Source organism: Triplophysa rosa, linkage group LG24 (genome assembly GCF_024868665.1).
Source record: "Triplophysa rosa linkage group LG24, Trosa_1v2, whole genome shotgun sequence".
Lineage (NCBI taxonomy): Eukaryota > Metazoa > Chordata > Actinopteri > Cypriniformes > Nemacheilidae > Triplophysa > Triplophysa rosa.
Genome location: NC_079913.1, coordinates 8509865 through 8532286, shown reverse-complemented (window position 1 = coordinate 8532286; position 22422 = coordinate 8509865). Strand labels below are relative to the sequence as shown.

Here is a 22422-nt window from a genome sequence, read left to right as displayed (position 1 = left end):
ATCGTGTGGAAATCAGTGTGTGTTCGGCCTATTTTTGTGAAGCAGTGTGCTAACAGGGCTCTATGGCATAATTAAACACCATCATTCCATTAAAAAGAGTTTGATTAGCCGAATAGTACGTGTGTGTGGTGTGTCTTCCCTAGTGTGCCGCCTCCAGCTTAGAGTTTAAAGATCACAGTCCCGGGTGTTGAAAGGAAAGAGCAAAATTAACATTGTTATTGTCCCCACACAAAGACAAACACACACACATTCTCATAACTGTATGAGCACTCGCACAAACAGGCAACATGTATCATCTGAACAGGTTCTGATTCAAATGGAGCACAGATTGAACATCACTCATCTGACACTATGTGGATCCCACAGCACTTGTTAATGCTGAAAACGTGCAGATCTGCAGTTTGAGACAAATGGAAAAGCCACAGCCAATTTTATATTTCATAAGTGTTTATGATTCCTGTGGGCATACAGGGAAAGATAAATGGCCGTACACGGAAAGGTATATAAATGGTCACAATCTCTTTCTGTTGAGCTGGTACCACACATGGGAACAGAGAAAGGGAGCAGGGCTGTCAAATTTCAGTTGACTTTAATCCATGTGCATGTGTACGTTGGCCCTTTAAGATCTCTGTGATTGACAGGTCTGATATTGTTCTGTGGCTTTTAATATCTCAGTGAGTCAAAGACACGCACCAGAGAAAATGAAACAAGACTGCGGCAGACGTCGCGCTGAACCCCTGTCCCTGCAAACATAACGTATCTTACTTCTGATGTTGCTCAAAGAGATAAGAGGCTCGAACATGCCCTGCTTTATGACCAGAAGCTGTGCAGGTTCATATTTTTTGGAGAAATTTATACTAATGTCACTATATTTAAAATATCACAGGGTTTTGCCAAGTCAACCATCATTATCACTATAGCTTAGCGTAATAGCAACAATGTTTTTTTTCTATGAGCTGGAAGGTCTGAAGTATATTGCTAATGTATGTGGCACTCGCAGGGCGAGTTATGCACTGGTGTTTAATATTTAAGGTTATGGGTTTGTTCACACCCTAAACTTCAAGTATGAACAATGGTAATAGATAATTGCCCTGGCAAGCCCCAGTAATAAGATTTATCAGCACTTTATTTGAATAATATTAAGTTACTGTATACCTATTCGATGTGAAATACAGAGGTACAGTCTCTCTTTCTGCGAGCTGCTTTAGGTCTGGCAGGATCTCTGGCCCTATTTTTGGCAGGAAATGGGTGCAGTTCGATACGGCGCAGTAAACATTTGTTAACAAGCAATTAAACATGTGGCCTTTAATCCACTGCAAAAGACAGCCATCAGCTCTGTGTGTGTGTGTGTGTGTTTGTGTGTGTGTGACTCGACACAGAAACAAAGCAAAGTCTATCAGATGCACTCTTTTTTCATTTTTCAGTGTTCTCCAACATTGCATCCGCTTGCATATTGATTAACTTATCAATCTAAATCAAAAACTACAACTAAACTAAAACAAATTTAGAAAAACTTGTTGAATCACTATTTTAATACATCAGATGATCTACCGTATTCTAACCATATCTAAATTACTACATCATTAACTGTTGATATGAGGCTTTTTTGCAACAATTTTAATACTAAGTTAATTTTATTTATGTAATAAAGCTCAATAAAACGGGAAGGAAGGAGGCGGGAACCGGCAAACATTTAAACACTTTAATCAAAAATAAATAAAGAATAAACAGCAGTAAAAACAGGCCGGCAGCCCCTCACGGACGACTGCTGGCCACACGAACGTAAACAAAACTTAACTGTCCGGGCCCGGTCCTCTCTCGCCGTATGCTCCTGCCGCTCAGCCTTTTATGCTTGCGATCTCCTCCGTGGGAGATACGAGGCCTCGCTTGCATCACCGGCCTCGCTTGCTCCTCCCACGGCTCTCGTCACGCCTCCCTCGTCACAATTTAAATACTTCATTTATGCAATTGTTCTTTGTTAGTTCATGCTTGATCAGAATGCATTGATTAATGTTAATGTACACCGATTTTGATATAAAACATGTAAAATAGAAACTAATATTAACCCAAATTAAAAGAGTAATTCACCCAAAAATGAAAATCATCTCATGACATCTAGAACTGTCTTCTTTTCTTCAGCTAAACATAAACAAAAATGTATGAAAACGTTTTAAAAACGTTTATATACTAAAACATGCTGTCATTTTTGTCCTTTTTTTGGACCCTACATGTCGAGGCTCAAAATACCACATAAATCATAAAAACAATCCAGCTGGGTGTATAAATGTCGAAACAATAGGCGAGTGTAAGAAAACAAGTTGTTTTTGTTTGCATTTAGTTGAAGAAAGGAATTTGTATACATCTGGGATGGAATGAGGGTAAATCATGGGCATATTTCCAATTTTGGGTAAACTTTATGCTTTAAAGTGATAGTTAACCCAAACATGAAAATTCTGTCATCATTTACTCTCTTACAAGCAGTTCTGTAAGGTTCAGCTGCAGGTGATGGTCCTTCATCCAGAGCGAAATGTCACTCAGGCATGCTGAAATGCGTGCAGAAACAGTCGGATCGTCAGGCTGAAATGACAGGTGGAGTTGTGTATCATCCGCACAGCAGTGATAGGAAAAACCATGTTTCCGAATGACAGAACCTAGGGATGTCATGTATATGGAAAAGAGCAACGGTCCAAGCACTGAGCCCTGAGGCACCCCTGTATTGAGATGTTGGGACTCAGAGACCTCACCTCTCCAGGATACTCTAAATGACCTACCTGAGAGGTAAGACTTGAACCTTTGTAGCACCATTCCAGAGACACCCATAGCCTTGAGGGTCGACAGGAGGATGTGGTGGTTAACGGTGTCAAAGGCAGCTGTACCCTCTTGTCATTTCAAACCTGTATGACTTTCTTTCTTCTGTAAAACACAAATGACGAAATTTTAAACGAATATTGGTAATCGAACAATGGCAGTACCCATTGACTTGCATTGGTTTTGTGTCTTTTGTTCCTCTGCATTTAACCATTTAATTTAAACAGCATTTAAAATGAACTGCATTTAATTTAATTAGTCGTGAACACATATACACCAGAAGCAGTGGGCAGCTATCACTGCAGCTCAAAGGCACCACAGTCGTTACCCGCTGGCCTTGAGTATCAAACCGGCAACCTTCTGGTCACGAGTCCGACTCTCTAACCATTAGGCCACGACTACCCAAACTGTTAATGTGCGCTCAGTGCCCCCGGTCCCGTATGGCATAACATTACAACACGTTACCAAAATCAACGCAACCATACGCGCCAACCCGTTGGCTAAGGCTGTTATATCCCCACTGGCTCCGTTAATGCAAGCTCAGTGCCCCCGGTCCCGTATGGCATAACATTACAAAATACTGTATATATATGTAAGCTCCCACATACATGTCTTTATCAGAACATCTCCAAACCTCTGAAGCCGTCTGCTACATGACAAGACATGACAGCGCTGTGTGATCGAGAATGTGTACAGATGAGCTCGTGCGAGTATGTTTCTTATACCGTCGTGTAAAAAAATCACTGGAATGTTGTGTGAAGCAACAGTGGTCCTATCAGATCTTGGAGAATGGAAAACTGAATGTAAACAAGTGTGTGTGAATGTGACCTCAGAGGTGGGGCTCTTACAGAGCGACACACTCTTGGATCACCAGCTGAAACTCTTGTTTAGTCTGTTCTGTTGAGGTAAGAATGATAGAGAGAGACAGGTGTATGAAGGTTTTCAAGAAGCAGGTAGGTGGTCTACCATTCTTTCGATATTTTTAACCATACAGTAGGTTATTTCTCCATGGAGATGTTTAATGGCGCAATGGGGGATTTTCGTCACTTAGCTGCTCTTTTTAATTTGACCCCTGCTGGGCTTCAGACCATTGGTCTTGGTTCCAGCTGAGATTTGTTCTTCACCAGCGGCCCAGCATGCATTGCAGCCACTGTTTTTTCAATCACCATAGATGATGTTCTTCTCCCTGCTGTTTACAGCATGTTCTTGAGGAACTCATGCATCTTGAGGAGCTCTTTACTTCAGAGGGTGAAACACCAGCCGTAAGCCTCTCAACTGGGTGTTAGTCATATAAGATGCTCTTATACCCTCTAGTCTTCATATTATTGCATTTGTTTAACCAAAAGGAAATTCTGTCATGTTTTACGCACACTGATGTAATTTCAAACATGTGGTCTTTGTTTTGAGTTATGTTCTATATAGTCTGACGCTGTGTGAATAACATCAAAAACTGTATTTACAGACTGTCATTCCAGATTTAATTGATTCCTGTCTCATAAACCGAGCGAGATGTGAATAACAATGTAAACTTCTGTTTTACACACAAAGCTTTTAAATGACCTCAGAAAACTTAGAAGTCATTTTTAACAGTTAATTTGTGTGTTTTCAAATATATTTATGTATGTTTTTTCCTCATTTTTATTACTTTTGGTACTATTTACTTTTATTGTTTGTTAAAGAGCGCTTGTAAAAATCTGATAATATGTTCGTGTTCCAAAGAAGTCATATGGGTTTGGATAGACATGAATCAGTGACAAGAGGTTTTTATTTTTGGGTTAACTGTTGTAATCCGCAAACTGGCCAATGCCTTGTTATTTAGCACTTCATCTTCTGGAATTCTTCTCTGCACTTTCCTCTTTTGCTTGTATTCATGACCTGTCCGTGCATCAAAAGGAATGGAAAGAATTTGGTTGATCCTCACCTCACCATGAAGCTCCTCATATACATGTCATTTATAAATCATGCTACACAACCCAAGCTATCCCATTACACAGGAACAGTTTTAATGCTGTATAGATTTCTCTCTGCTGACCCCAGATCAGCCTTTTGTACTCTGGATGAGCTTTTGATGCACTCTCTGCTGTGCTCAGATAAGACTTAAGCACTTCTGTTGAGACCCGTCCGGTTCTTTACCCTCTGGGTCAGTTCAGATGGCGCCAGAGTGAATATGCAGTGGATCTCTTTCTTTCTTGTGGTCTCTATCTGTCTTCCACCTCTCTCTTTTCTTTCCTCCCTCTCTCTATTCTGAAGGCCAGAAGCTTTCAGTCCGTGAATTTAGGAAGCCACAGTGCTGTTTCCATGACTACCAAATGTCACCTGTTGCTCTTGCCATTGTAGAGTCGAGAGGAAAATGAAAGAGTGAGAGTAGAACTGAATGGCACACATGCATAATTTGTTTGTTTTTTGCACATTTGTTACATTTAAAGGTGCTGGAAGTGTTAGCCAATGTAGAATTTCCTTATGATTTAGCCACTAAATTAGACACGCCACCTGGACATTTCTGTAATGAATGTAAATGGTTGTTGTTGAGCTGAGCGCTAAAATGTTGGAATGCCTGGAAATTGCTCTGCACAAGTGAAATTTCTGAAAAGCTTATCTAACAAGAAGAAACCACCGTAAATGTCACAAAAGTTCATTGGTCAAAGGATTTGTTATAGTTGCATTGAGGAGAATTTCTAACATTGGATCTCAAAGCTACTTCACATATTGCGCAAACAGTCATTCCTGCACAGATTTGATTTCTCAGAGGGCATTAAGAGAGAAATACACACGCACACACACACGCAAAAATTGATTTTTTTCTAATATTGTGGTGACATATCACTCTATTCTTTAACAGCCACTGCTGGCAAAGATCAATCTGCAAGCACTCACACTTTTATATTACACACAAATTGCACATTTTATTTGATCAATTTCCCAGAAACTGAAGTGAACTTTCTATGCGAGCTGTGTAGGTGTGCTGAATGCTCTCTACACCGTAACTATAGTCCTGCATCTGCCGTGCCATGAGCCTGGACAATACACAGATTTTTCTGAAACAAAATTGTACATGTACCTATTCTACTCTGAAAATCTTTTTGATCTGTATATTTTTGCATATTTTATGCATTTGGCATAAATCCAAAGCAACTTTGCATCACATTTAAGGTACACAAATTATGTGTGTTACCAGAGATTCAAACCAATGATTCACAGCTAATGCAATGTATAGTGTTTGCATATAGATCCTACCGACCTCTGTCTCTATCAGTCTCTCCTCTCTTCTTTCTCTGCTGATGTCTCCTCTGCGAAAACTCAGTACTACCACTCTAAAATCAACAACTCGCCTGACTCTGGTACTCTCTTTAAAACCTTCTCTGCCCCTCACCTCCATCGGACTTAACAGCTGATGATTTTACGTCTTTCTTCGTAAAGAAAACGACCACCATCAGTAGTCAGTTCTCTGCGCCGCCGCCTCTTGATCACGCCCAAACCCCCGACACATGCTCGCTCCCCTCTTTCTCTCTTATCTGAAGATGACGTTTCCAAGGTAATTTCTTCTAACCACCCGACTACCTGCCCGCTAGATCCCATCCCCACCCATCTCCTCCAGGCCATCTCTCTCTTGTTCCTGCTCTGACCCACATTATCAACTCGTCTCTCACCACTGGTACATTTCCCACAGTCTTCAAAGAGACCCGTATTACCCCGCTACTGAAGAAACCCACTCTTAATCCTGCACTGTTAGATAACTACAGACAAGTATCTCTCCTCCCCTTCATTGCCAAAACTCTTGAGCGTGTTGTATTTAACCAGCTCTCATCCTTTCTCACGCAGAACAACCTCGTGAACAGCAACCAGTCTGGTTTCAAGAGCGGTCATTCCACCGAGGTCATTGCTATCGGTCATTGAAGCCCTGAGACTGGCAAGAGCAGCCTCTAAATCATCTGTACTCATCCTACTGGATCTATCTGCTGCCTTTGACAACGTTAACCACCACATCCTCCTGTCGACCCTCAAGGCTATGGGTGTCTCTGGAATGTGGTTACAGTGGTTCAAGTCTTACCTCTCAGGTAGGTAATTTAGAGTATCCTGGAGAGGTGAGGTCTCTGAGTCCCAACCTCTCAATACAGGGGTGCCTCAGGGCTCAGTGCTTGGACCGTTGCACTTTTCCATATACATGACATCCCTAGGTTCTGTCATTCGGAAACATGGTTTTTCCTATCACTGCTGTGCGGATGATACACAACTCCACCTGTCATTTCAGCCTGACGATCCGACTGTTTCTGCACGCATTTCAGCATGCCTGAGTGACATTTCGCTCTGGATGAAGGACCATCACCTGCAGCTGAACCTTGATAAAACAGAACTGCTTGTAATCCCGGCCGACCCAAAGATTCATCACAACCTCTCCATTCAACTAAGCTCATCGACCATCACACCTTTCAGAACGGCCAGAAACCTGAGAGTGGTAATCTATGATCAGCTAAACTTCACAGGTCATGTTGCCAGAACCACCCGGTCCTGTAGATTCATCCTCTACAACATTAGGAAAATTAGACCTTTCCTGTCCGAGCATGCTACGCAAGTCCTAGTCCAGGCTCTTGTCCTGTCCAGACTGGACTATTGCAATGCGTTACTGGCTGGACTTCCAGCTTGCACAACCAAACCTCTACAGATGATCCAGAATGCGGCAGCAAGATTGGCCTTCAATGAACCGAAGAGAGCACACGTCACTCCTCTCTTCACTAAGTTACATTGGCTCCCTATAGTCGCTCGAATCAAATTCAAGACTCTGCTCCTGGCCTACAAGACCACCACTGGTTCAGCACCCCCATATCTTCACTCGCTAATACAGATTTATGTACCCACCAGATCCCTACGCTATGTAAACGAATGACGTCTTGTAGTGGCATCCCAAAAATGGAAAAAAATCACTCTCACGTACCTTTTCTGGATCTGTTCCACATTCGTGTAATGATCTGCCCGCTGCTAGAAGATCAGCAGATTCTTTAGCCATCCTTAGGAATCGGCTAAAAACACATCTCTTCCGTCAGCACCTGACCGATTAGTACTCTTTATATCCTAAAAAATAAATTAAAATAAAACCTTTTGCTTTGTATACTATGGTAGGCTATATGTGTAACACGTGAGTAATCCAGGCAGGAAGGGAATCCACGTGCAGTAAAACATTTAATGAAATAATACAGGACAAAAAACAAACCAAGGTAATCCAAACACTGAACAAAGCATAAAACAAAGACCGACACCAGACAAAGGAAACACTAGGGTTTAAATACACTTGGGTAACAAAGGAAACAAGAAACACCTGGGGAATCTAATTAACAAGAAAAACAAAGGACAAAAGCGTCTGCTAAATGACTAAATGTAAATGCATAGACAATCTATACAAATTACTTGCTGCTTACTTTATCAGGATTGTGCTAAAACTATTGATAATGATATTAGGTTATTAGGTGATAACTGGTTACATATGGCCATAACTTTATAACATACTTTCTTTGCCACAGATTGAGGATCAATAGTTAATAACTTTATTGTAGTATTGTTTCTTAAAACTTTAAAAAATTAAAACTTCCAAAAATATATTTTTTAAATCATTTTTGTAGTGTTTTGGGCATTATACCAATTTGATTATTCTGCCAGATAACACCCCACCAATAGAATCCATCACATACCCGTGACACCATAATAGTTTCCATTAAATCCAATACAGTTCCCATCATAACAATTAAATCCATTATATTTTCGATTGTGTTTTGGACAAATAATACAGTGAATGCTATGAGTATTTTTATCTATTTGACTTTGTCCTACAAAGTGTACTAAACAGGAAATAAACCATCATATGTATTTAAAACAGCACATATTCTTCTGGGTTCTTTTTTAGGTAGTTGGCAGGAACCTGCCACAGTTTTTATGTGGATTTAGGCTGTATCAACTGTTTCTGTCTCTCTCTGTAATCCCAGACTTACTGTATGATGTTGGGATCAGGGATGTTTAGGGGCCAAACCATCTGTTGCAGATCTCCTTGTTTTTCCTTTTTGCTGAACATAACTGTTTATGACTCAACGTATTATAAGTATTACGTGTAACCAGAACCATGACTCCATTAAAGGTCTATATAAAATTCAGCCTTGAAAATTTTCATACATATTGAGTTACTGCCAGTGGCATAACTTTGTTTTGAAAAGTGGTGACAGAGATGACAAAAACAGATACAGTGGCTTGCAAAAGTATTCATCCCCCTTCATTTTATTCATATTTTGTTATGCTGCTGCCTTATCTTAAACTACTTTAAATGATTATTTTTTACATTAATCTACACTCCATGCACAATAATGACAAAACAAAAAACTGATTTTTGACAGCTTTGCAAATTTAATAAAAATAAAAAACAAAAATAAGTACATTGCATAAGTATTCATACCCTAAACTCAGAAAATGGTTATAGCGCCTTTACAGACTCAAATCTTTTTGGGTATGATGTGAAAAGCTTTACACATTTGCATTTGGCAATTTTCTGTCATTCTTCTCCTCAGATCCTCTCAAACTCTGTCAGGTTGGATGGAGATCATCAGTAGACAAACATTTTCAGGTTTCTACAGAGATGTTCAGTTGGGTTCAAGCACTAGCTGGGCCACTCAAGGACATAGACAGAGTTGTCCATAAGCCACTCTTGCATTGTTTTAGTTGTGTGCTTAGGATCATTGTCATGTTGGAGAATGAACCTTCTGCCCTGTCCGAGGTTCTGAATGTTCTGGGCTAGGTTTTCATGATCATTATCTCCGTATTTTGTGTACAGTCCCTGAAGCTGAAAAACACCCCCACATCATGATGCTGTTTCCACTACACTTTACTGTTAAGACGGTATTGTACAGGAGTTGAGCAGTGCTTGTTTTTCTCCAGACATGATGCATGAATCTGAGATTCATCAGACCAGAATATCTTGTTTCTGACAGTTTGAAAGATTTGTTGAAGTACGTTTTTGCATATTTCAAGTTTCCATGTGTCTTCACTTCAAGGTTTGAGTCTGGCCACTAAGCCATAAAGCCCAGATTGGTGGAGTGTTGCAGTGATGTTTGTCCTTCTGTAAGTTTCTCCCATCTCCATATATGATCATGGATCTCAACCTGAGTAATCATCAGCTTCTTGGTCACCGCTCTAACCAAGACCCTTCTCCATCGATGGCTCAGTTTGGACAGGAGGTCAGCTCAAGTAAGAGATCTGGTGGTTCCAAACCTCTTTCATTGAGGATTAATGGAGGCTACATGCTTCTGTGAACCTTCAATACAGCAGATTTTTTTCAGAAGTCTTCCCCAGATCTGTGCCTTGATACAATCCTGTCTCAAAGCTCTACTGGCAGTTCTTTTGACCTCATGTCTTGGTTTTTACTTTGATATGCATTTTCAGCTGTTGCACCCTTTATAGAGAGGTATGTGCCGCTCCAAATCATACTTATTCAATTGAATTTGGCACAGGTTAACTCCACTCGAAGTGTATAAACATCAACAAGCAAAACTAATGCTTCTGAGCTAAATTTCAAGTGTCCCAGAAAAGGGTATGAATATTTATGCAATGTACTTACTATACGTTTTTTATTTTTTATAAATTTGCAAAGCTGTCAAAAATCAGTTTTTTGTTTTGTCATTATTGTGCATGGAGTGTAGATTAATGTAAAAAAAAATGTTTTAAAGTAGTTTAAGATAAGGCAGCAGCATAACAAAATGTGAATAAAATGAAGGGGGATGAATACTTTTGCAAGCCACTGTACTTTAATAAATTGTTTCTGTAATAACTCGTTGGGAATATTTATCATTTATAGTGGGCGTTCCATCCATTGGCTACTCGGCTTTTCGACTACAGTTCTCACCGTATGGGGTTCCCAAACTGTCATTTGGGGAAGGTCAGTTGGCTGTTGCAGTGCATTACACTTAAAACATTTATTCCTATGACTAAAAATGTCATTTGTTCATTGGTTTATGCGTTTTTGTGCTTGGACACTGGATGCACAAGCAAGTGCTGCAAGTGCGGATGATGCACGCATTTTTATTCTGGCCGCGTTTCTGAAGTTGCTGCTCTCTGTCTTCCGCAAGTATAATTTATAAGTGTGAGCAATCTGGTGAGAAAGCGGCGCACCCTACGTTTCCCACGAGTTTTAGATGTTAATGGCCCCTGAACAATACACACCTTCCGCAAGCATTTCTTAATTTCTTCCAAAAAGTGGTGGGGACATGTCCCACCTGTCCCACCCGCAAATTACACATATGGTTACTGCTCATCTTTCTTACACGTCTGTTTGTATACTGAATTGTGATTGACATTGTCTTTCTGCATGTATTTAACTATGTCCCCTTATGAAAAGATGTCTAATCCCCAGCCTTTCTCAAACTTCAATACTTCAATTCTTTTGCTGTAATGCAAGCACTCCCTTAGTATGCAAATATATTTTGTTTTCATCTGTTGAATCCTTTCCTGTAGTGTATTTGGCTTCTTACAGGTGATGGCCACAGCCTTTCCGTGTTTTGTATGCCAGCAGCTGTTTCGTCTAAGATGGCATTTACCTTTGCAACTGTTGTGATGGCTCATGCTGTTTTTTCTCTCCTTTAATGGATGAACTTGTCATAGCGTTTAACTTGCAGTAATCTCACTCTGGATGATCAAACCTGACATGAGCCCATCTGTACAGCATTACCTCTCTATTCAGAGGTCAAAGATGGAATTTTTCCTTCGTAAAATTCTGGAACCATGCATTAAGCCATTCTGTTGGTCTCTGCGTTTTCCCAAATAACATTTGGTGATATACAGTATCTCACAGAAGTGAGTACACCCCTCTCATTTTTGTAAATATTTTATATCTTTTCATGTCACAACACTGAAGAAAGAAACTTTGCTATAATGTAAAGTAGTCCGTGTACAGCTTGTATAACAGTGTAAATTTGCTGTCCCCTCAAAATAACTCAACACACAGCCATTAATGTCAACAAAAGTGAGTACACCCCTAAATGAAAATGTCCAAATTGGGCCCAATTTGCCATTTTCCCTCCCCGGTGTCATGTGATTCTTTAGTGTTACAAGGTCTCATGTGTGTTAAATTTGGTGTTATCACTCTCACTCTCTCATACTGGTCACTGGAAGTTCAACATGGCACCTCATGGCAAAGAACTCTCTGAGGATCTGAAAAAAAGAATTGTTGCTCTACATAAAGATGGCCTAGGCAATAAGAAGATTGCCAAGACCTTGAAACTGAGCTGCAGCACGGTGGCCAAGACCATACAGTGGTTTAACAGGACAGGTTCCACTCAGAACAGGCCTCGCCATGGTCGACCAAAGAAGTTGAGTTCACGTGCTCAGCGTCATATGCAGAGGTTGTCTTTGGGAAATAGACGTATGAGTGCAGCCAGCATTGCTGCAGAGGTTGAAGGGGTGGGGGGTCAACCTGTCAGGGCTCAGACCATACGCCGCACACTGCATCAAATTGGTCTGCATGGAAGGTGGAGGGGAGTGCAAGGTCTCTAACATCCACCAGCTTCGTGATGTCATCATGGAGGAGTGGAAGAGGACTCCAGTGACAACCTGTGAAGCTCTGGTGAACTCCATGCCCAAGAGGGTTAAGGCAGTGCTGGAAAATAATGGTGCCCACACAAAATATTGAGACTTTGGACCAAATTTGGACATTTTCACTTAGGGGTGTACTCACTTTTGTTGCCAGCGGTTTAGACATTAATGGCTGTGTGTTGAGTTATTTTGAGGGGACAGCAAATTTACACTGTTATACAAGCTGTACACTTACTACTTTACATTGTAACAAAGTGTCATTTCTTCAGTGTTGTCACATGAAAAGATATACTAAATATAATATAATAAAATATCTACTAAAGTGTGAGGGGTGTACTCACTTCTGTGAGATACTGTAGATGGTTTCCTCAGGACAGCTTGGTGTGGGCACTGTCTTTTGTATCCACCGGTCCTGTGCTTTCTCTGTGAACGTACAGAAGTGTAATAAGCTGAAACACAGCACTGATGTCCAGAAACAGCAGTGGGGTTTGCTAGTGTTTGATGTTTGCTTTGGGGTGTTATAGAGACTGATATTGAGTTTAGCGTCGTGTCTTTTTACACTCACCATGTCTGACTGCTAAAGTCCAACACATCAAACGCTGTTAAAGCACTGCACATCTTCTGCTGTCCACATCCATGTTTATTTAATGAGCTGCTGCTGCTTCTAAAATCTCAGATATGAGAAGGTGTGTAAAAGTACTGCAGTACATGTAAAAGTCCTGTAATCTGATTGGACAAATTACTTTTCAAGACTGTAAATATGTAGTTTTACAGCACTCAACACTCTTAATTCAGCATCTCGGTTAACTTGAAGCACTTGGATAGTTGATTTTCATTGGCTTGTTGGGATATGATGGGACAAGACAAAATGCTTCAGAGATCTGTTTTAGTTATTCATCAAAGCTGAATTAACTCCATCCCCATTTAGCTTTGCTCATATATTTCAGAGACCGTATGATCAAATAAGTTGCCACCACAGCTCAACGTCACCTCGTTCGCTCAAAAGATCCAAAGACTCTTCCGTGCATAATACTGATTGTTTATGAGGTCCATATGAGATCAATATACAGAATAAAAATAGCAGCTTCCGTATTGTTCTTTTTAGATCAATTTGCTTGATTCCAGTGGTTACTTTGCCCTGTAGCACAGCACGTTTAGATGATCATTCTGCATGATGTGTACAGAGATGAAAGTAATCATGTGACTGTCTGGACAGGATCAAAGCGTGTGTGTGTCCTGGTAAACCTTATAGTGTGTGGTCAAACAAATATAAGTGTCTCAACAAATATATCAATACTAGTAATTTTGGCCTTGGGACATTTTTTGGTCCCTATGAGGAAAACAGCTTATAAATCAAACACTATTTGAAAATGTAAAAATGCAGAAAGGTTTGTGTGATGGTTACTGTAGGTTTATGGGTAGGGTGAAGGTTAAGGGATAAAATATGCAGTTTGTACAGTATAAAAATAATTATGTCTACGCAAAGTTCCCATAATACAGTACATGGAAACCCAACGTGTGTGTGTAAATGTAACGCTTTGGCACTAAATCTTTATCAACGTACCTGCATTTGCCCAAATTTATAGTTGTAGTTAGACCAGCATGGAAGCAAAACTACAAATTTTGTGAGAAAATAAAGAATAAAATAATCCATTTAGTGAGGTTTATGATTAAAGCAAATGATAAATTTGCCATTATAATAAGACTAAATACAACTGGTAAGATTTCTTAATCACTTCGAAATTAGTTGAATCAAAACATTTTTGACTATTTTTGACTACTTTTTTACCAAGGATGCATTACATTTACAGAGTTATGTTAAAGGGACAGTTCACCCCAAAAAATTCTGTCATCATTTACTCACCCTCGAGTTACCCAAGAGAAAGTTATTTGGAAGAATGCGTGTAAACAAACTTCTTGGCCACCATTGACTACCATAGTAGGAAAAATTACAATGGTAGTTAGAATTGCCGCAGAACTGCTTGCTTTCCTACATTCTTCAACATATCTTCTTTTGTATTCAGCAGAACAAAAAAAAAGTATAAAGCAATTTTTATTTTTTTAATAAATGCTGTAGTCCTTTAGCTTCAAACATATTTTACTGGGAGCTATGACAGCTGCTCAGTCCTTCTGCATTCTAGTAGTCATATTACTAAGACATTCAGGCGAAGTTCATCTTGCATGTGACATTTCTTATACTGTAGGTATGATTGTCTTGTAGGGCATTTCTCACTGACCTCACGATCACAACTGTTCTTACAGCACCTCCAACATAGATTCATAATCCGATATTTTTGTTCTTTTGTGCCCTTTACACTTTTCTTATTTGCCAGCTGTAAAATGTGGATTATTCTTTGAAACTCTGTATTAAAGGCCAGTATGCCAGCATCTTCAGTGTTGTAGATAAAAGTGGCATTTGCTGTGTACTATTCAATAGAACTGCATCCGAGCACAAGTGAGGTTTTTCCGAAAAGCAGCTTTACTGTCACAGATAAAAACTGTATAAATATAAACAATAAATATATAAACATGTTATTTCAAACAGTAATTATCATCGCAACATTTGACCAATGTTTCTGGCAGTATTTTGGATCAGTTGAATTCTTTGTGAATAGCAGCTTTATTTTCTTTCCTAAATGAATGTCTTAGTGATTCCAAAATATTAAATGGTTGTGTGAGTCACAACTTTGACTCAATCAAGCTTGTCTTTATTCTTGATATTTTGTTTAAAAATCTGTTACAAATAGATATTCATGATGCATTCTTTGAAAACAAGTCTTGATAGAGAAATTCTGTTTCTCGGGTGAAGTTTTGATAATATTGACTGAGCATACAATTTTTTGCAGCGCATGTTTGTTTATTGGATATTGTGCTATTTTGATGATGCTATTAAAAATGTTATACCTTTAGAATTACATCTTTACTATTCTTTTTGCACATACGATCATGACTACACCCTCAGATGTTAAAAATGTTTTTAAGTACATTAAAAGATCTTGATGCTGGAATACAGATGTGCCTCATATTTATCAAAAGCTGAATGAACCCTTGAACTTGCAGTTGTCCTCAATCATACTACAGATCGTAAGGCTCCTGTGGACACGTATGCTTTTAAGAGCTTTTTAGTGAAGGGGTCCTGGACTTCTTTACATGGGGGCGGTTCAGGAGACAGTTCACTATAGGCCGTAGGGGAGAAAGGGAGTACAGAACGGGGTCTCTCTCACCCCACTGAACAAATTATGTTTCCCCCTCCAGCCTTAGGTTCTCATTTGAGGCACATCTCAACATGGTTAGTCAGTGGCTTGACATATATACATACAAATACACAAATACTCTGCTTCAAAATCTGTTTGGAAAAGGAGAGCTTATTTGTATCTCTCACAGTGTTTTTATTTCTTTCGGACATGGAGACTATCCAGGCACTCACAGGGTTTGTTATATTCTGAATGAGTTGTGTGCAGTGCATTGGGAATATCTGTTATTCGTGTGTGTTTTATGTGTGGAAAGAAAGTAAATTATCATGAGTTTCATCTCTCCTTCCTCGTAGATGAGGCAACCAACCAGAAAGAGTGCATAGAACGAGACGAAAGAAGAAACAGCCACGTTCCTGAGCAGTTTGCCGGACTCCTCCATGGTTCTTCTCCTGCCTGTGAATCACCGGACAATCCCTACCAGCTTTACGGCAACGTCAGGAAGTTCAGCGTTCCCGAGCCTCCCCTCCGGCACGGGAATCTGCTCCGAGCGCCCGAGTACCCTCCCCCGTTCCCGCGCACAGCCAGCGAGGCGTCTGCGCTCAAAAGCCAGAGGGAATCCAAACCGCAGATAGTCTACAGGACGGTTTTTCACACCCGGGTCAATCAGACTCCGGTAACGCCCGACGAACAGGGTGACCGGTCCAGGGCGCACGGGAGGAACGGAGAGGCCCGGTGCAACAGCACGGGCGGCTCGAGCCCATCCAGCAACGCCGCAGGCTACGAGGAAAGAGCCTGCACTCTAGGAAGGATGCGCTCCATCCCCAAAAATGTTTTGGACCTTCAGCTGTCTAGGAATTTCTCCAAGTCAGACTCTAACCTAGTAGCCGTGTCACCTATTGAGGAGGAGCAGTGGAGTTCCAGAGGGCAGATCAGCCCTGGTAAAAACAGCCCCGGTAAAAACAGCCCCAGCCGACTGGAAAGAACCCCCTCCTTTACAGCGGAGTGGGAGGAGGTAATAACATTTTAATTACCAGCTAATTGCGGAATCATTTCCACTTAATTAATTTACTTAGCTTGATGGTGATGTAACCAAGCTGACTTGCATTAAAGGTTTTATTTCACCGCGCTGTGTGTTTTGAAAAATTATGGTCTTTTGCTATAAGATCTGAACTTTATTCAGTGATGTTGTCATGGTGGTTAAATGATGTTTAAGATGTTTTTTATATTAAGTATGCGTAATGACAAGCCAGGGACATATTTTGTTTTTATAATTTGAAATGATGGTGATCTTTTTCCTGCTAGTGGGACTTTTATTTAGTGTAATGTAGCAAGTAGTAAGTAATTGGTCAAATAAACAAGGGAAAAAGATTAAAATAATGACATCATCTATGCAAAATATAAATTTATGAGATTCTCACAAAAGACTTGATATATATGTTTACCCAAATTTTATATATTTTTATATTTAAATATATTTAAGAAAGTGAAACCTGGTTTTTGTGCCACTATTAATTAATGGTAAATTTGACTTGGCATGGTTTATAAACATTTTTTATAGATACTGCGATCTTTGATACATTATCAAATTGTTTTGGACACGATAATTGTGTACTAAAATCGTGACAGCCTGATACGATGTCCCCTTGCAAAAATCGTCGATTTTTGCAAGGGGACGTTTAAGCGACGTTTAAGTTTATACAGTATTATTTTATTCTTCTCAACTCGCCTCAACTCGATCTGCTACAATTTACTGCCTCGAATGCTCTCTTCTAATTCAGAGTCGAATCCCATTCAGGTCAGCGCTTCTATTCAGATACAGCCAGTGTTTAAGAGACCTTTCCTCTTCATACGAGGACTAAAAGATATTCCACAGTCCATAAATTTAATGCGTCACAGCATTTTCTTCCCAGCCTCACCCAGCTGTCAAGCCTTCAGAAGAGAACATATATTAGAAATATCTGATCAAAGGAGAGCGAGAGGAGAGTTCTACATCCGTTCATCTGAGGCTTCTGAGCCAAGCGCTCTTTATAGTAAACCTCGGTCCACTGGCAGACATTGAGGGCTGTTCTTTGAAGGCAGGTGTTCGGCTCAATGGATGTGAAACGGCGAACATCACTGTCATCTTAATGAGGAGACATTAATCAAGAAAGCACTCTCTCTCCAAACTGACATAGCACAACTGATCTTGATAAATTACCTTCCTCAAATTCCCATTTCTCTCCCGGCTTTTAGCCAACAATTAAGTGTTTTTTGGAGGATAATTACTGACATTTAAGAGAAACTAGAACTAGGTTTGTGGGGAAAAAGATACAAGGTCTATTGGGGTACGCCACATTTGAAGTATTTAAAAATAGGGAGGAGAGAGCCAGGCATTACGCAAACACATGCAATCGTGCCGACGGCTATTCCAAAGGGGAACCAACTTGGTTATGATGCCTCACCAGACACTTGTTTTCGTTGCATTTGTGCTTAGTAGATGAGGCAATCCCATAATGCATTGCAACAAATCTCTCTGTCTCTCTCCACAGATCGACAAGATCATGAGCTCCATAGGTGCTGGAATTGGCACAGAGCTGGAGGAGGTTACAGAGTCTCACTCAGGTATGTATGCGTTGTATAGTTTTGGTTTCCACACTACACTTAACAGATATCTGTTACTCGAGGGGTCTGTAGTTTTTGTGTAAGATGCAGCTTTACAAAACAGAATGCTTTCCTTTAGTAATGTCCAAGAACCCCGCTCACAGGAGATGGGGAGATTTTTTTAGATGTAACCATGGATACTACGCGGTCTCTTCATGGGTCCCTGTGCATTTCTGTAGTCATAATGAGAGCAGAGGGACAGGGAGTGGATGGATAGTTCAGACCTCTAAGCACTGATCATGGGACAGTTCTGTTGCTCACAGTGATGAGAGAGAGCATTTCACTGACTGTAAATCTGTCTCCTAAGACTCTCTTTTGATTTATAATTCTCCAGAGCCAATCGTCATCCTCTCCTTTCCTTTCATTCGTATGCTTTTCTCTTGCCTCCTCTCGCCTTTTCTTTTGGTAACTCTACTTTCCTCTGGCCCCATGTGTCGTACCCTTTTGTCAACTCTTCTTGCCTCTTCTCTCCCCTTTGCTCCTCTCCTTTGACCTCTCTTCTTGCCTCGCCTCTTGTTTTTTGCATGTCATTTCCGTGTTTTTGACATATCGTCTTTACTCCTGCAACTCTCTTGTCTTCTCATCTTTAATCTCTCCTCTTTACTCCTCTCACCACCTCTCTTCTCTCCTCAGCTCTCATTTTATCTTCTCCTTTCTCTCACCTCCTTCTCCACTCCTCTCCTTATCCTCTGCTTCCTATCCACTCCTCCCGCTCCCTTTCCTCTAGTTTTTTTCTCCAGCTCTCTCCTCTTGTCTCCTCTCCCATCTGCTTTAGCCTCTCGTCATATCTCCTCACCACCTCACCTCGACTCCACTCCTCCCCTTTCCTCTTTTCCCTTCACCTCTCCTATTCCTCCACCTCCTCATTTCTTCTCTCCACTCCAGTCCTCCCCTTTACTCCTCTTCTTTAGGATCTCCTTTTCCTCGGCCGCTTTCATTTCTGCACTCCTCTTCCCCCTTCTTGTCTCCTCTCCCCTCTCACCTAGCCTCTTTTTTTCTTCACCTATTCTCCTCCCCTAGTGGCTCCTCTCCTCTTTTCTCATGTAGCCTCTCCTGTAGTCTCCTCATCACCTCACCTCTCCTTTTTTCCTCCTCCTCTCCACCTCACCTCTTCTTTATTACTCCTCCTCTCCTCACGTTTATTTTCTTCCCTTCTTCCCCTCTCCTCTTTCCATTCACCTCTCCTTTTCTTCCACCTCCTCTAATTTCTTCTATCCAAGCCTCCCCTCTCTTCATGTGTCCTCTCCCATCTCCTCTCCTCTTTTATCTTTTAGCCTCTTGTTTTAAGTTCTCACCTTTCCTTCTCCTCCACCGCCTCTTCTTCACATTTCATCTCTCCAATCCTCCCCTCTCCTCTTGTCTCATCTCCCATCTCTTTTAGCCTCTCCTCCTGTCTGCTCACCACCTCACCTTTCGTTTACTCCTCTCCCTCTCCTCGCATTTATTCTCTCCACTACCTCCCTCTCCACATTTCACTTTTCCTGCACCTCCTGATTCCTAATCTCCATTCCTCCCCTCCCATACTTGTGTTTTATCTGCTCTTCCCTCCTCTCCTCTCTCCTCTTCTTTAGGCTCTGCTTTTTCTTTGCCTCCCCTTGCTCAGTACTCCCCTCTTCCCTTCTTATCTCCTTTCTCCTCACCTCTCCACTGTCTCCTTTCCTCTTTTCTCCTTTTGCCGCTCCTCATATCTCCTCACCTCTCCTTCTCCTCCGCATCACATTTCAACTCTCCAGTCCTCCCATCTCTTCTTATCTCCTTTCCCCTCTTCCTTAACTTCTCTTATCTCATCCCCTCTCCATTCCTCCCCTCCCATACTTGTGTGTTATTTGCTCTTCCCTCCTCACCTCTCTCCTCTTCTTTAGGCTCTGCTTTTCCTTTGCCTCCTCTTCGCTCAGTACTCCCCTCTTCCCTTCTTATCTCTTTTCTCCTCACCTCTCCACTGTCTCCTTTCCTCTTTTCTCCTTTTGCCGCTCCTCGTATCTCCTCACCTCTCCTTCTCCACATCACATTTCAACTCTCCAGTCCTCCCATCATTTCTTGTCTCCTTTCCCCTCTTCCTTAGCTTCTCTTATCTCCTCCCCTCTCCTTTTTTTCCTCTCCTCTGCAGTGGTCCCTTGCATTGCTGTCCACAGAAAGCCCATTCGTGTTGCCATTCCTCCGGTGCTCACAGACGCCCACATACTGTGTGTGCCTGTGTCAGCGTATGTGTGTGTGGGAGCAACAGCAGCTTCTGCACTCAGACAAAAAGGCTGGGGTTGATCTGATGGCTATTATCGGCAGCATGAGGTACAGCTAGTGGAAAGGAGGGAGGGAGAGAGAAAGAGAGAGAGAGAGCACAGGACGCAGAAGCATACAAATGAGTGTGGGAGTGCTAGAGAAAGAGAATTCTACCAAGCAAGCTGCACGCTTTCGTTCCTCTCCCCTCTCTCTTTGTGTCGCTCTCTCGCACACACAGACACACACACATGCTCGCTCGCTCTCGCACACACGCACATGCCTGCGCTCACACACGTTGAGACACAGGTTGAGCAGCGCGGCGGTTAGCGATCGCACATCTCTCTTTTTCCACCCTCGCTTGTTGGATGTAATTTGGGGCTTTTTAGAATGTCGACCTCCACAGCCAGCGTACTTCTACACCAGCACGGACCCTAACGTTCACCCTCAAGAGAGGACACCCTCATCTCTCTGTCTTCTCCCTTTCTCAACTGTTTTTAAAACCCCAGTTTCTTGATTACCCCTGTGATCACTTTTCGACCTCTCCCTCGCTTGCGTCCTCCGTCTCTGCGAGCATGGCGGGTTCGTTTGACAGCCACATTGCGCGGAACATGATGTGGCAGTGCCAGCTCTCTCAACCAGACTGCCGCTGTTACCGGGTGGACGGCTACTCACTTCTTAAACGTCTCCCTCTCCACCCTCTCATAGGTCCCCGCTGCCCCGTCCAATCCGTGGGACAGTGGTTGGACAACATCGGCCTGGTGCAGTATGAAAACCACCTGCTGGCTAACGGCTTTGACAACGTTCAGTTCATGGTGAGTGTCTCCTCACTTTCTCTGCAGCTAGTTTTTCAGTTTCAATTTTTATTTGTCATCTTGTTCGGTTCAGTTCGATCTATCTGACCTTTTTTTTGGCGAAGAGTGAGATTGGACTGTTGTTATATTACTGTCAGAATAATCCTTAGGATCGTTCGTGAACGCTAAATATTACAGTGGGTCACTTGAATGTAATGTTTATGAAACACAAGATTTATTTAGTTGAATAATTCTTATTAATTTTATTTTTTCATCACACAGCTAAAATCTTTGGTTTCGATGACTGTTTTGAGTTTTGTTAAAATTTTTCAAAGACACCTGTAGCTGATAAGTGGGAACCCACAAAATAGATCTATGAATATACATAGATACTATGCAAATGTTATGTTGTACACATTTATGTCTTGTAAACAGTCGTTGTGATGTTCTCAGTGTGCTGCATGGGTGCTCAATGATACAGCCTTGCATTCCAGCACGTGGTCAGCATCACTCCTCTGACAATGCAGAAAACATGTTCACCGTGGGTGTGTTCGAATGCATGCATGCCTTTGGCTGGTGTGCGTTTGTGAGTGTCTAGGGGAGGAGTCCGTCTTGAACCAACAAATTAATCAGGCTGTTAAGGTGTAGCTGAAGAGATTCAGAGGCGGATGAGGAAAAAGTCCATTAGTGATGTCCGAACATTTATGACTACCAGTTAATCAATTTGCAGAGACTGTTTATACTTTTGGCTGAAATCCATCACTGATGCATAATGGGTCACTCAGGTCAATGTGGTTGGTGGATCATTTTGGAGGGTTAATTCTCTTAAATTATTATGATGTGTATTTTTTATAATATGAACTGTTTTTGTCAAGTGAGTCAGCAAGCCTGGTGGGAAGACACCAATACCTAAAACACAACATATGTTTGTGTTCAGCTACTACTCTAAGTGCTGGGATTTCAGCACACTAAATCCATGAAATGAAACTGCATTAAACTGCATCACCTGTTGATGTTAATGTTAATGTGGTTAATGTTAAACAGTTACTGTTGCACAAACAAATTATACTTGGCGTTACTTGAAAAGCAAAACTGCCTACATGTACATATAACAAAAGTTTGTTTTTCTTTGTCTAAAACAAGAAAAATATACATACTGTTTGCCAAAGGGTTAGACAAACAAATTTAATTCAAGATACATTATGTTCTCT

At 41.2% G+C, this 22422-nt stretch overlaps 1 protein-coding gene across 6 annotated transcripts in view; it reads left to right on the top strand.

Moving 5' to 3' along the window:
• The window catches only part of anks1b (ankyrin repeat and sterile alpha motif domain containing 1B), a 164681-nt gene that overhangs the window by 83860 nt on the left and 58399 nt on the right, over window positions 1-22422 (top strand). For all 6 annotated transcript variants that reach the window (XM_057324674.1, XM_057324673.1, XM_057324671.1 and 3 more), the window contains 3 exons: window positions 15917-16575; window positions 18092-18164; window positions 21126-21232. In XM_057324674.1, the coding sequence (XP_057180657.1) occupies window positions 15917-16575; window positions 18092-18164; window positions 21126-21232 (839 nt within the window). The remainder of the gene's footprint in view (window positions 1-15916; window positions 16576-18091; window positions 18165-21125; window positions 21233-22422) is intronic.